Source organism: Caretta caretta, chromosome 2 (assembly GCF_965140235.1).
Source record: "Caretta caretta isolate rCarCar2 chromosome 2, rCarCar1.hap1, whole genome shotgun sequence".
NCBI lineage: Eukaryota > Metazoa > Chordata > Testudines > Cheloniidae > Caretta > Caretta caretta.
Genome location: NC_134207.1, coordinates 62,641,321 through 62,654,998, shown reverse-complemented (window position 1 = coordinate 62,654,998; position 13,678 = coordinate 62,641,321). Strand labels below are relative to the sequence as shown.

The following is a 13,678-nucleotide window of genomic DNA, read 5'->3' as shown; positions in this document are numbered from 1 at the left end:
CTACGTCTACACTTGGCACGAGGAGTATGATTCCCAGCTGGCGTAGACATACTCATGCTAGCTCTCGTTGAGCTAGTGTGCTAAAAAAATAGCAGTGTAACATGGGCTAGTCACCCCAAGTAGTAGCATGGGCAGCAGTGACATGGGCTAGCCATCCCCAAGTACATACTCGGGGTCCAGGAGAGTCTGTACTCCGGGCAGCTAGCCTGTGCTGCCACGGCCTGTGCTACTGCAGCTACACGACTATATTTAGCTCACTAGCTTGAGGAGAACTCATGTGAGTATGTGTACGCAAGCTGGGAATCACACCCTAACTCCAAGTGTAGACCTAGCCTTGGATGGGCTGAGAGCTGGGGAGAAAAACCTGAGACCGCTGGTCAAAGCTGGGTGCTTTCTCTCTGACACTAGCAGCATGCTGCCCTCCCTGGCTCAACTCCTGCTACCTAGTGTGTCCTGGAGAAGAGATCAGTTGGCGTGGGCCTCTTGCTGTCTCTCCTAGCTGGATCATACATCACAGCACCTGCAGGGAGATGCCTGTCAGCTCCCTGGTTCCCCACTGCTCATGATGTTAAAGCAGTGATCCAGACGCTGTCTTCAGTCAGGAAGCCACAGAGGGGAGGGGGCTGGTGAAGTAGTATATGACTTGAAAATGTATTGAAATCTGATGTAATAGAGGATAAAATAAAGATTCTTGGAGGTGGATTATGCATTATTTTAAATCTTTCATTTAAAGACTTGCTCATGCTTCATACGAAGCTTTTTGGAAAACTTCAATTATAGAGAGCAAGCTCATGTTGCAGTTTTTTTCTTTTCTAGACATCCAAATCATCTATGATGTTGCAGTTAGCTATTATGGAGATCTTAAGGTGGTCAGAAATAAGATATATATATGAATGAGAGAGAGAGAGAGCACACAAGCAGCAAAGATTCTGTTTTCATACAAACCTCCTTAGAGTTTAAAAAAATAAAGGGGGGGGGCAAGTACAAAAAACTCTCAGTATACCAGCAAAACTTGTTTCTAAATATGTGGGATTCAGCTTTCAATCACCACTGATGTTTAGGTAACTTGACTTCGTAAATGTGATTTGTAGAATTTAATCTCTTTTGTAAAGCACAGTTCCTGAGGTAAGAGCAAATTGTCTCTGTTATTTGAATCTTAACTATTAATCCTGTCATGGTGATAGCTCCTGGTGTGTCCAATATCACAAGAAAAATCTGTGTTGACAACACGGATTAAATGGCTAGAAGTATTTTAATTGTGATATTCTATTTATCACCCTTAATGTGAATACAGGTGTCATATCTGGTCATAACTTCTTTTGGTTCTTTTAATCAAAAGACACCTCCAATGGAGCAGTGAGAGTTGTAATGCAGTACTCTATGCTAGTGTTTCCAATCGGTAAATCCCGACCCTCTGATGGGTTGTGGGGCCCTAGGCAAGCACACTGCTCCTGGCTGGGTGCAGAAAAGAAGCCCCAGGGGAGGGGTTGGAGAGCGAGTTCTCCCAACGCTTAGCCCTCAGCGGTGGTTCTTGTGCCGTGGGGCTGGGCCTGGGTCCGGGTCCAGGTCCTTGCTCCACCCATTGCAACCTGGTACATACGGTTGCGGCAACACGTATTCAAATTTGGCCTGTTCACCCCGTCTGTTAATAGAGTTGTAAGTAGGATTACTAGCCTTGTCTACTGAACTCCATCATCATCAGCTACAGGTGCAGCGTCTCCAGTACTACTGATAACGTAAGTGCTAGTTTGTATGCAGAGTTGTAGCTGTGTCGGTCCCAGGATATTAGGGCTTGTCTACACTTGCGAGTTACAGCGCAGTAATGGAGCCCTAGCTCACTCCACGTCCACACTGGAAAGGCATGTAGAGCACGCTGACTCTGCGGCTATGGCGCTGCCGGTACTCCTCCTCAGCGAGTGGAATAACGGTTGCTGCGCCCTCGCTGGAGTGCCACAGTGCTAGTGTGAACGAGGTGCTGCATTACTGCACTCTGATCAGCCTCCGGAAACGTCCCATAATCCCCTTAAGTCAAGTGGCCACTCTTGTCATTGTTGTGAAATCGGCTGTAGGAATGCAGAAGTGCCCTTTCAAAGCTCCGTTTCAGAGAAGCTGGCTGCTTACAGCTCGGAGAAAAAGCAAACATTTACTGTTTGCTTGAGTGAGTGAGAGAGAGGCGGGGGAGTCTGAACTTACAAGACAGCATGCTGACACACACTCAGCACCCCCAAAACCCACTCTCTTCCCCCACATACACACAACACGCTCCCTGTCACACTCCATCCCACCCCACCCCCCATTTGAAAAGCATGTTGCAGTCACTTGCATGCTGGGATAGCTGCCCATAATGCACCACTCCCAATGCCGCTGCAAGTGCTGCAAATGTAGCCACGCCAGTGCGTTATCAGCTGTCAGTGTGGACAGACTGCAGCACTTTCCATGCTGTGCTCTGCAAAGCGCTCTACATCTGCAAGTGTAGCCATGCCCCTAGAGAGACAAGGTGGGTGAGGTGATGTCTTTTATTGGACCAACTTCTGTTAGCGAGGGAGACAAGCTTTCCAGAATATATAGAGCTGCTCTTCAGGTCTGGGAAATGTACCCAGTGTCACAGCTAAATACAAGATGAGACAGATTGATCCCTTGAGATGTGTTTACTTATGCTAAACATTCAAGGTGAAGTGGCCTGTTAACACTCCTCCAGTCATAGGGAGGAAAGGGATGTACCCCTGGGGGAATTCTGCGCCAAAAAATTTCAAAAACTGCAAAATTCTGCAGATTTTATTTGTCAACATACCTGTTCATAAGTATGTCTGTAACAATACAGATAACAAAAAAGATTCCCCCAGTAGTAGAGAGTTAAAGAAACCTCTACAACAACCCAGTTCCTGTTTCTCTGTTATGCTTTGTTTGGGCACCTCAGTCTGGGTTTGTCATACGTGTCAGCTTGGCACATCTTGGGGGGGAAAACTCTACCCTTCGGGTCTCAGACACCAGCACACCCTCGTCCCAGAGCCCAGCCACAGGGTGTCTCTCCCCCCCCCCCCCCCCCAAGCTCAGACACCCACACTCCCTTGTCCCAGAGCCCAGGGCTCCAGAGAAAGAAACAGTCTTATGCTGGATCCTGGGCTTGTATAGAGTTTCCTGAACTCTACCTCCTTCCTTCAGGATATGTTGGTAACCACAGCTGCCCAGAACCCTCCAGCTCCCCCTCCTCTGCCCCTCCAGTAGTGTCCTGTATTTTATTTACTGGGCCCAGTGGTCTCAAGTGGGGGCCAGCAGCTCTGCAGCACCAATTCTGTGGGGGGGGGGAAATGAAATTTGTGCAGAACATTAATTCAGCGCAAATTCTGCATTGAGCAGTGGCACAGAAGTCTCCCAGAAGTAAGGAAGGAGGGGGAAGGCAGCTGTGGTGGTTAGTGTAGTATAGATTGTTGTAATAAGCCATAAATCTCGTGACTCTATTGAGTCCATGAGTTTTAGTATATAGCAAACTTATGAGCTCCCAGGCTCATGTCTTGAAAGTGTTGTGCAGGTTTCCTTTGAGGATGAGGACTGAAGTCAGATACAGAGTGATAGCTTTGTGAAAAGTGTTCACCCACAGCTGATACGGTGTGCTACTTCGGCAGGTAGTAAAAGCACCCCATCTATGCTGCAGCTTCTCCTGGTGTTAGCAATGGTGGAGCTGTAGTGGGGTGAGTTACAGGCATGAAGTTCAGAAGTATAGACACAGCCAGCCCGCTTTCTGAAATATGAACAGGTTTTACCTGGCCTAGATAACACTGAAACCATTTTTCATTGTTGGTTTGGTCAGGATGAACTGTTGCTGAAAACCACTTCCAACTTTATTTCAGTTTGCTAGTGTACTGAGGGTAATAGTAATCACCTGGGGTGGGTATACAGGTTCAAACTACGTGGCTGTGCTTTCACTGGGGAAACTCTTCCAGCCTTTCAAACTGGTCTTAAAGCCAGTCTGAACTGCTGCTGTAGACTGTTTTGGTGGCCAAAATAATTCTCATCTATTAGTTAAACCCTGTGAAAGCAGGTTTAAATCAGTTGTACAAACAGTTCCAGTCTCTGGAGCTTTGTCTGCCCCATGATTGCAAAGTTTTTAAACAAATACAACAGATCCCATTTTAAAAGCAGTTTGAGTTTGTTTGGTACGGGGCTCACAGGGACAGACAATTCGTTAAAACCTTAGTGTCGTGTCCCCATTCCCTCCCATCTCTTCCCTCCCTCTTGCACATGAAAAGACTTGTAATGGTTGGACGGGGAAGTTTCAATAACTCACTTGTGTCAGTTCTTTTCAGTTTTCTAATTTCTGCAGTGGTCATGTAAATACTAACTTCTTTCAAGCCCTGACATTTGCAGAGAGCACATCCGTTTTGAAGGAGGGAAGGGTCAAGTGCCACCTAAAATATTTCACTTTCAAAATAAATGACATTAAATAAATCTGATCAAAATAGGAAGTTCTAGTGACCCTATTAAATTGACTATTAAAACGTTTGATTTAATATAATATAATTGAGTGGTGACTGTTTGTAGACTTGGACTACTTTGCCTGCCTGTGCCAGTGAAGTACTTTGTGGCTTATCTCCTATATAACAAATAACTTGCATTGGCTTTATAGTGCTAAATAAGCTGGTATAGCCTAGGAAACTTGTCATGACCTTTTTAAATAGCAAAAATAATCTCAGTAAAAACAAGGGGCCTGATCCAATGCTTATGGAAGTCCTTAACTTCAGTGGGCTTTGGATACTATCTTAGTGCCAAGTATGCTAAGATCCCTGGTATCTTGTGTGTATCTTGACAGCTACATACAGTATCAAGCTCTTGTACTCCTTCAAATGCAACTATAAAATGGTTTGGAGAGTGCTTTCAAAAGGAACAATCCCTTATTAACTTTAAAAAAATAACTTTTGTCTTGAAAATTCTAGGTTACTTCTCACTCTACAGAAATAAACCACTCTAAACAGGTCAGAGAAGACACGGTAGCCTCTTTTGCAGATGTGGGATGGATTGTGCAAGAAGAAGGTGAAGTCTCTACCAGGCTCAGGTATGTTTGTTAAATCTCCTCAATTTCATCATAGGTTCCCCTCAAATCGTAGCACTTGCAGTCTAGTGTACTTAACACTATAGGTGTGCAACATTTCAGTATTGTGGGGAGCAAGGAGGGAAGAAACTGAAGTCAGGTTTATGAATGGAAGAACCACAACTTGAGCGGACATGGGGCTTTGATCCAGGAAAGACAGGCTATGCACTAGATAATTCTAGCATTGAAGGCACCCATATCCCTATTGTGTCCCCACGCAAATGCTCTCTATGATATGGGACCATCGTCAACGCTCTCTTGTTTTTGTTGTTGCTGCACTTGCTTTGAGCAGGGGTTATTGCTGCTGGTCCTAAATCTTGCTTCTGTGGGATTGCAGTGCTAAACAAGCAATGGGGATTCAGCTACACTTGTGCAATTGGTCTTTCTGGTAGTGTCCCACAATATCTGACCTGCCTCTACTGACCTCTCTGGTTAAGTCTCTGCAGTGCAGAGCAGAGACACTTGTGCTTGTAAAAACACACACACACTTGCATTTTGTACTTAATTTTTATAAGCATGAAAATGGGCAGGCATGAGCATAGCTGTAGGACAGGTACTACTGCAATGGGCAGGGAGTGGTTTTTATGGGTATAGTGCTCTGTATACACCTGGAATGAGATGGCTATTGTGGACACTGTATTATTACAGGTTTCACTGGTTCAGTCATGCTGGTGCAGGCTTCAGTGGCATAGGCTTTCTAGAGTAGACCAGGTTTCTGTTTACTTTAAATAAGGAGCATCTGAGGGCCCTGATTGATGGCTTTGGTATTCACAGATGTAGTAGCTTCCTCCAAAGGACACCTGTTTTAAAAGCATGCATTTAGTGATGACCTCAGTGCCCTCCAACACAACGTGCTATAGTGAAATATTGCATAATAGGAATATGGCTGCAAGCCACTGTTAATGTCAATAACTCCAAAGGGAGTAGCAGAAATCGATCAACTTGACTTTTCAGAGATAAATCCCTTTGATAGGTACATTTCAGCACAAGGAATGGCTGTTGTGTAAGAGCTGAGTTGTACAGTCATTCAGCTTTATAGTATCAATGGGAAGAGCAGCTCTTTGCTTCAAGGAAGCACCTACAGATTGTTGTGGAACTTGGGTATTGTTAGTTGAAATTGCTATTTGGGGAGAACTCACTAAGGAACATTGTGTAAAGTGATCTCATCCTTGAACTCAAAAGTTGACAGCTGGACGGCAAACGGTGAGTTACAGGGTAGCTCTAAAAATTACTTGGTTAGGCAGGGTCTTAAATTTGGCTTGTTACTTGTACATGTGAAATATTTAACATTAATTACAGTAGTGTTCAGTAGGTTGCTTTCAAACACTCTCTAGAAGGGCAATCCCTGGTCCAAGAAGCCCACATAAATATAAAGATATTTATTTGCAATATCTACTTCCCATAAAATGCTTAACAAGTAGTTCACTATGCATGCTTATGTCCCTATGTCAATATATATACCTGCTTACAGAGGATGAGATCCACTTTCTCTACACTGTCAAAAACAGATCTATTAACAGCCTTGCAGAACTAAACTGCACATCATTTTGTCCCCCTGTACACTGAATGCTATAGTCACATTTCAGACATGTATTTTTCAAGTGGTAAATTCCAAATGTTCTACTGAAACAAATATATTTCAATAAACTTACTGTGCATCAAAGTACCTTATTATATAAAGTCCCTTTACTACAGTATTTAAATAAGCTTTTTAAAAAATCAAATCAATTTGAAGTATTATTGAATGTCTTTCATTTAATCTGTGTGAATAAAGTGCTGTTAATTCAAAAATTCAGTGGCATGATTTAAGTCAGCACTGAAGGAAGTAAAAATAACTTGGCAATAATAGCCCCAGGCCAGACAATGAAATTCATCACCTACGCACACTGAAATGTTGACTCTTAAGCAGATATTTTATCGGTATGGATTAATTATGTTGAATAAATACTTCACATTCCAGTTGTACATAACTAGTGTTCAGCTGTTCTTTTTCAATACAAAATGAAGCTTTAAAAGCTTTCGGGGGAACCAAGGGGACAAGGTCCTCTGGAGTAAATCCAAGATGCTACCCAGGATTTATGGTTCCAGGAACCCTATGAAAACCCTGAATTCTGTCCTGGCAGGATACAACATTTATTTTATTTTAATTTTGCATTAAAAATAAGGACAGTCCTAAAACTATTAGAGATAAATGTGCAATCTATGAAGTAGTGGTCCCCAGTTCAAAAGTCAAAGTAATAATATTAAATAGGCAGGACCTGGGTGTTGCAGATAGCTGGTAATAGGATTTGAAACCTCCCACCTCTAGGTCACCAGTTCAGATGTTGAGTGAAAGGAGGAGTGTTTTTTGTCTTAGTACAGCTCTGGGTGGACAGACATCCAAGAATCCAAAAAAACTGTACCTGCTCCTGTCTAGGCAGTATGTATTCTGTGGATATTGTTTCCATTGCTGTCAATTCAGCACTTCTCAACAGTGATAAACATACAAATAGAGTATGAATTACAGATACTGCAATAAACAGCAATTGGGGATTCTTTTGTCTGCAGTTAATTTACTTTTCTATGAAGGATGGACTAGCTGCAAAGCCTGCAACGTCCACCTTACTTGTTTGTCTGTTATCCCTGGGTTAAGTTCTATGGCACGTGTTAGGCAGGAAGTAAGATCCTAATGGGTCCCTTTTAGCCTTAAAAGACCCTATGAATCTCATGTATGGGCTCTCTCCATTTAAATAGGAACAAGCGCTACAAATATATTGGCCGGGCAGCCAATACTACTATAAGAGTACAACTGACACTCTGATTTAAACCAGGGCCATGAACTGTGTAACTTAAAGCACATTCTGCAGATGAGCACTTATGGCACCTTAGAGACTAACACATTTATTTGAGCATAAGCTGTCACTTCATCGGATGCATCCAATGAAGTGAGCTGTAGCTCACGAAAGCTTATGCTCAAATAAATGTGTTAGTCTCTAGGGTGCCACAAGTCCTCCTTTTCTTATTGCGAATACAGACTAACATGGCTGCTACTCTGAAATCTGCAGATGAGGTATTTCAAAAAGTCCTATTTCTATTCAGAATTCTTTCCCCAGTGTTTGACCAAGCAGTGCCACAGAAACCCAAGATCCTGATATGCTTGAGGAATTGTAAGAATTCAAGTGGGAGTTAATTAAATATATGGGCTTTTCTTCTGCAGCTACAGTATCTTAGTTCATTCTTGTAATCCTCTATCTCAGTAATGAGCATTAGTTGTACTATTGCCTTGAACAATATTTCTGGTACCTTGGTATCTAGCTTTCAAGATCTGAAGTTATCAAATAAGCAGGAAACTTCCTATATTTTAATATCATAGTGTTAAAATATTCTGGGGTTTTTTTGACAGGTATAAGAAGAGAAGTAGCAAACACAGCCTGTGTTTTCATTCCTTTACTGGTTACATACCATGAAGGCAGGAGCTCGTAAAAAGAATTTTTTAGTGCATGAGGCTTCTCTTCTCCCCTGTTCTTCTTACGATGCATTATTCTCCTACTAAACAGCTTTTGTAACATTAAACTTTGCCACAAAGCTTCATGCCCCTTGACAATTCTGAGAACAAGAATCTGAAGAATCCTATCAAACTAGGGTTGTCTATGCAGTGGGACAGTATAGGTGGAAAGTGGACTTTGTAGAACATGGAAAGCTATTCCATCTCAAAAGGAACAAATTGCATACAAAAAAATTCTCAGAGGTGGAAAAAATCTAAAATTGTCAGTGATGGGCAAGTTTTTAAAGAAGCTTCATTCCAACAGCAAAGCAAACAAATGTGAAAACTTAGAAGTAACTGTTCGCACAAGGCATTCAGAGGAAAAACAGATTGGAGCTAGAAAAAATAGTATTTATACTTAGAGTTTCAGATTGCCCTGCCAAGAGCTGAGTAATAGACTAGATGAGACTATTTTATTCACTGAATGTCAAAAACCCTATTATCTCTAACTTTTTAGTGTAACCCATGGGGCTGCTAAAATTTATTGTCTTGCTTTTAATTTAACACTTCAAATTTAACTGAAAGTATTCCAAGTATGCTTTTTCATCTTGGGCAATGAAATGACACTTAAGTTATTGTGCAGTACATTAGTGCTGCAATATCAGGTTGTGAACACTGCAGGGGAACGTGTAAATTCCACTGGAAAGCTTTTTAATCACAAAAAGCTTTTATAAACAGGTCTCTTCATTTATTAATAAAAGTTTACTTTTACCAAACCTTAATTTTGGGCCTAACTTAACTTGATAGTGTCCCTTTTATTAGTAGTATTTACTATTTTGTTAGGCCGATTCACATACTAATTACTTTTGATTATAAGCCCTTCCTGATATCTAGCCTGAATCTTGCCTTAGCTTAAATTTGTGTTCTCTTATTCACACTATTAGAACAAAGGTGGAATGTGTTCATATCAAGATCTTTGTTGCTTATATAACTTGTATATCATAATTACTAGTAAATGTCTGTAGCACTACCAGGCTCTCCGTGTTTCTGAGGCAGCATTCCATCCTCTCTTCCCCCCCCGCTCCGCCCCCCCAAAAAACACACACAAACAAACAACAAAAACTTAAAACCAATGCCACTTCAACTTTAGTTTTTAGGGATCTATGAGTCAGATTCTGCCAGACATTACTTGCAAGTATTTCATTGTAGAAAGAGGGATATAAAAACTTCTGAAGCAGGAGAGAAGATGTTTACCTGAGGGTTTTTTGGTTCCTCCTTAAAAGGCCAAAAGTAAGCAGTTTGGTTTGAAGGTCCAATCTTAATGTTTGGCTCAGTGCTTACACTTAACTGTTTTGCTCTCTCCTCTTAGCAGCTTGGTAGAAGCACTTACTACAGATCAGCCCCATGTGACAATTGTTGCTTTGTTACAGATCAGAAGTCTGGTCAGAATCGGCTCCACCTCTTCCACATGAACCATATTGCTCTGGAAGACCACCAGGTAGACAAGTATCCTTACCAAACCGATTACAAGAAGAGCCAGCCCCCAAGGGTGTGGTGACCAAGAACGATGAAGCTCTGCAGAAGATTAGTGCTCTAGAAAATGAACTTGCCAGTTTAAGGGCACAAATAGCCAAAATTGTAATCTTGCAAGAACAGCAGAATCTGCCAGCAGGTATTAAACTCTGTCTCACTTTCATATCAAATTAGCTAAAAAGGAATCTGCTCTTTTAAAACTGATTGACCGATACGTGTAAGTATAATGAAGTCATTTTTGTGAGATATTGCAGGATTGATAGTGAAGTTTGTAGGGTTGTAAGAAGTGCTAGCACCAAATTTCATTTACAGTGGTTGTACAGAGCCTCACTGAGGCTTGATTCCAGGATATCTGTGCTGTCTTACTGTGAAACTACAGTACAAAGTAAACTTGCAGGTGATGGGTAAAAGGCTCTTTTTTTTTAAATTCCATCTGGAGTTGTGGGATGGAAATTGAAACCTGTGAGAGGAAAACAGTGTGTGCCCTTTACTAGCCTAGTTGTACATGAATGGGTTTATTCATATGCAGTAGTGAACTACCGTGGAAACCTAAAACTTGATTGACCATGAGCCATAGTCATGTTATCTGATTTCCATTGTAAAGAGCAAATGGTGTTTTTCACCACCAAGTCGTAGCTGATAGACGTGCGTGTAGTGGTGTGATGGCAACTCCCCAAAACCTGCCTGACTGGTGGTCAGAATTTATCTATTAAATATCAAATAGATGAGACTTCAGATATTCACTATCCTAACCTTCTGCAGATCAGGTTTAGTATTAACTCCTCCTTCTGCCTGGACTTCACGTTATTTTCACTTAACACGTTCAAGAGAGTGGGTACAGTATACTAACAGGGACCACACAGATGTTTCTCCAATGGTAGAGGGGGACCAACACCTCCAGATTCTTATATTTCCTACTTTTAAAAATCATTTCTTCAAATATTTGTGCAGAGTGTCTTGAGTTCTGAATTCTGCAGATAATTAGCATTTAATAGGATTTCTAGAACAAAGCTTGGCGCAAATATGAATGAAACCAAAGGCATAATATAGCTGTTAAGTATTATAAGGATACTTAAGTCCCACAGAGTATCAGTAATATGTCATGAGGTCTAGTGTCACTGAGATACTAAATATGCTTTTGGAATATAATACATATTTCAAATGGCTTACGAAACAGTGACATGTTGCTAGAAATGTTCAAGGACAGCAGAAATCTCTAACGAACTTCAGTGCTTATTACATGACTAAGAATAAGTAAGCACGGTACCTGTGATATCTTCTCACAGCTTATAACCGACCTAGTACTCTTCAGTGAATTGTAACTTGTTACAATGGCTGCTTATTTCTTAGTATTGGTTTCTAATATCATTGACTCACTTGTCTCTGGGGCAGAAGTTCACAAGTTAAATCCTCCCCATGAAAATGGGCTCATATAAGTCAGTTCAATAACACACAAGGGCTTTGGGGCAGGAGGAAAGGGTTGAATTGCTATAGGAGCCATTCTTGGGATCAGATGTTGGTCTGAGGGCTCTTGAGTGCCAATTTCTGTTCAGATGGAAGCTAAAAATCATACAGGGCCCCTGATATGAATGTCCTAACCTCAGTCCCATAGTCAGCATCACTCCGAACCCCAACAATACTTTATATTATATAGCACCTTCCACTGAGATACTTGGCGTGCTTTACAAACTTGAATTGTTGCAGCTCACAAGGATAGTAGGGCCTATTTTGTATTCTGTATCCATTACAGATAGGAATGAAGGGTGAGAAACTGCGTTAGAGGTTAAGTGACTTGGCCACAGTCACCTAGCAGGTGTGTGGGAAAGCTGGGAATAGGTATACTAATTCTTTCCTGGGCTTTAGCCATTAGATCATGAATGCTGGCTCTCCTGACAAGGTTGAGTTCAGTATCCAAATCTGGGAGCGAATAGGGAAATAATGTGACCACTATATGTGCAATTGACTCATTGCACTGAAATAGTTTGAAAGATAATTCAGTTCCATTCCTCCTTTGACAGCAACAGTAGCTTGAAATTAACACACTTCTAAACATACCAAATTGCTAAAATGCTAATAATCACCTAAATGACACATGCCCTTGGTTAATATTTTTTCTAGGTGTGATTTTTTTCCTTCTGTTCAGTAGAAGGCTTTCATCTAGATTTTAATTTAAATAACATTTTCCTTTACCTCCCTCTTCTGGTAGAATATGGTAACTGCTTTAAATATGTTAACATTATACATCTGTCTGTCCACGATAGTTGGTTTGGTTCACTTTTAAGATTAATTAAGGGTGGGTGGGGTGAAGATTTTTGTTAAATAAAAATAAGGTCCCAATTTGCATGAGCAGAGTCAGTGACTTAAATTCCATAGACGTCTTTTAGAAACAAAACACTTGGGAAGTTCTCACTCTCTGCCAAGACCTGTGTAATATCTTTGGTGACTCCTGTAACACTGACTTAATATTCACCTAAAGTGGTGCAAGAAGCTTTAATTTTAGATTTTTGTTACAACCTAATTGGTTCAGTCAGTTGCCAAATCTCTCCTCTTGAGTCTTAAGAAGACATTCAAAAAACTTAAAGAAAAACATGGGTGGTAACAGAAACAAGGTGAAGACTTTTTAACTGGGCTTCACACAACTTTCTGACCTCTGCCATTCAGGTTTAAGAATCTCACAAGAGAAGTCCTTCCTTTCTGAAAATAATTAGCACGAATAACTACTGCTTATCTAGGGATTGTGATTACAGTCAATAAGCAATTTCATTTAGAATCTTGTCTTGGCAAATGACGACAAGTATAATTGGAATTTTTACTTGGGATGCATTCATTGCTGTTGTCCGGCCAAACTGTTATTAATGTGTAAAATTATTTCTAAACAGTGATTTCTTCCAGACACAGTGGCTGCCTTAAGAATATAACTTTGCATTGCCTTTCAAACTCTCTCCAAGCATCATTAAATACTGATAGACCCCAACAAGGGGCAGAGTTGGTGGAAACAGGTCCTGGTGTTGAACAAGTTTTGTAGGTCTGACATGGATGTGCATCTACTGTTAGTATCTGAACTGGGAACTGAACATCCTTTTGGAACAGTAATTAGCTGAGGTGATTGTTTTAATGCTGTCATTTTTAGGCGGTTTAGGACTTAAACCGGGCCAGTAGTCTTGTGACAAGACAACCTTTTGAGGAAAAAATAAATTGATGTGCAGCAAATCTGTTCCTTTTCAAAATACTTAATGTATCAAGCTTTCTTTAAAAGGGCATTTAGTTCTTACGGGGAATGAATGTCTTGGTGTGTTTTAGCTGGATTAAGTCCTACTGCATCAGCTCCTGCACCACCACCACCACCTCCTCCTCCACCGCCTCTTCCACCTCCTGGGGTACATCGGAGTATGTCTGCTATTGATCTCATTAAAGAGCGGAAAGGCAAGAAAATAAACGCGGGACAGACTTTGATAGATAATGGTCCAAAGAAGCCTGAAATACCAAATATGCTAGAGATCCTCAAAGACATGAACAGTGTCAAACTGCGTGCAGTGAAAAGGTGAGTATACAATAACTTGTGTTATTTTATTAATGCAAAGTCTTACTCAATAGTT

The 13,678-nt window shown here is 41.1% G+C and overlaps 1 protein-coding gene across 3 annotated transcripts in view; it reads left to right on the top strand.

Moving 5' to 3' along the window:
• The window catches only part of MTFR1 (mitochondrial fission regulator 1), a 37,662-nt gene that overhangs the window by 20,286 nt on the left and 3,698 nt on the right, over positions 1–13,678 (top strand). For all 3 annotated transcript variants that reach the window (XM_048840805.2, XM_048840807.2, XM_048840809.2), the window contains exons 4-6: positions 4,932–5,050; positions 9,980–10,221; positions 13,383–13,623. In XM_048840805.2, the coding sequence (XP_048696762.2) occupies positions 4,932–5,050; positions 9,980–10,221; positions 13,383–13,623 (602 nt within the window). The remainder of the gene's footprint in view (positions 1–4,931; positions 5,051–9,979; positions 10,222–13,382; positions 13,624–13,678) is intronic.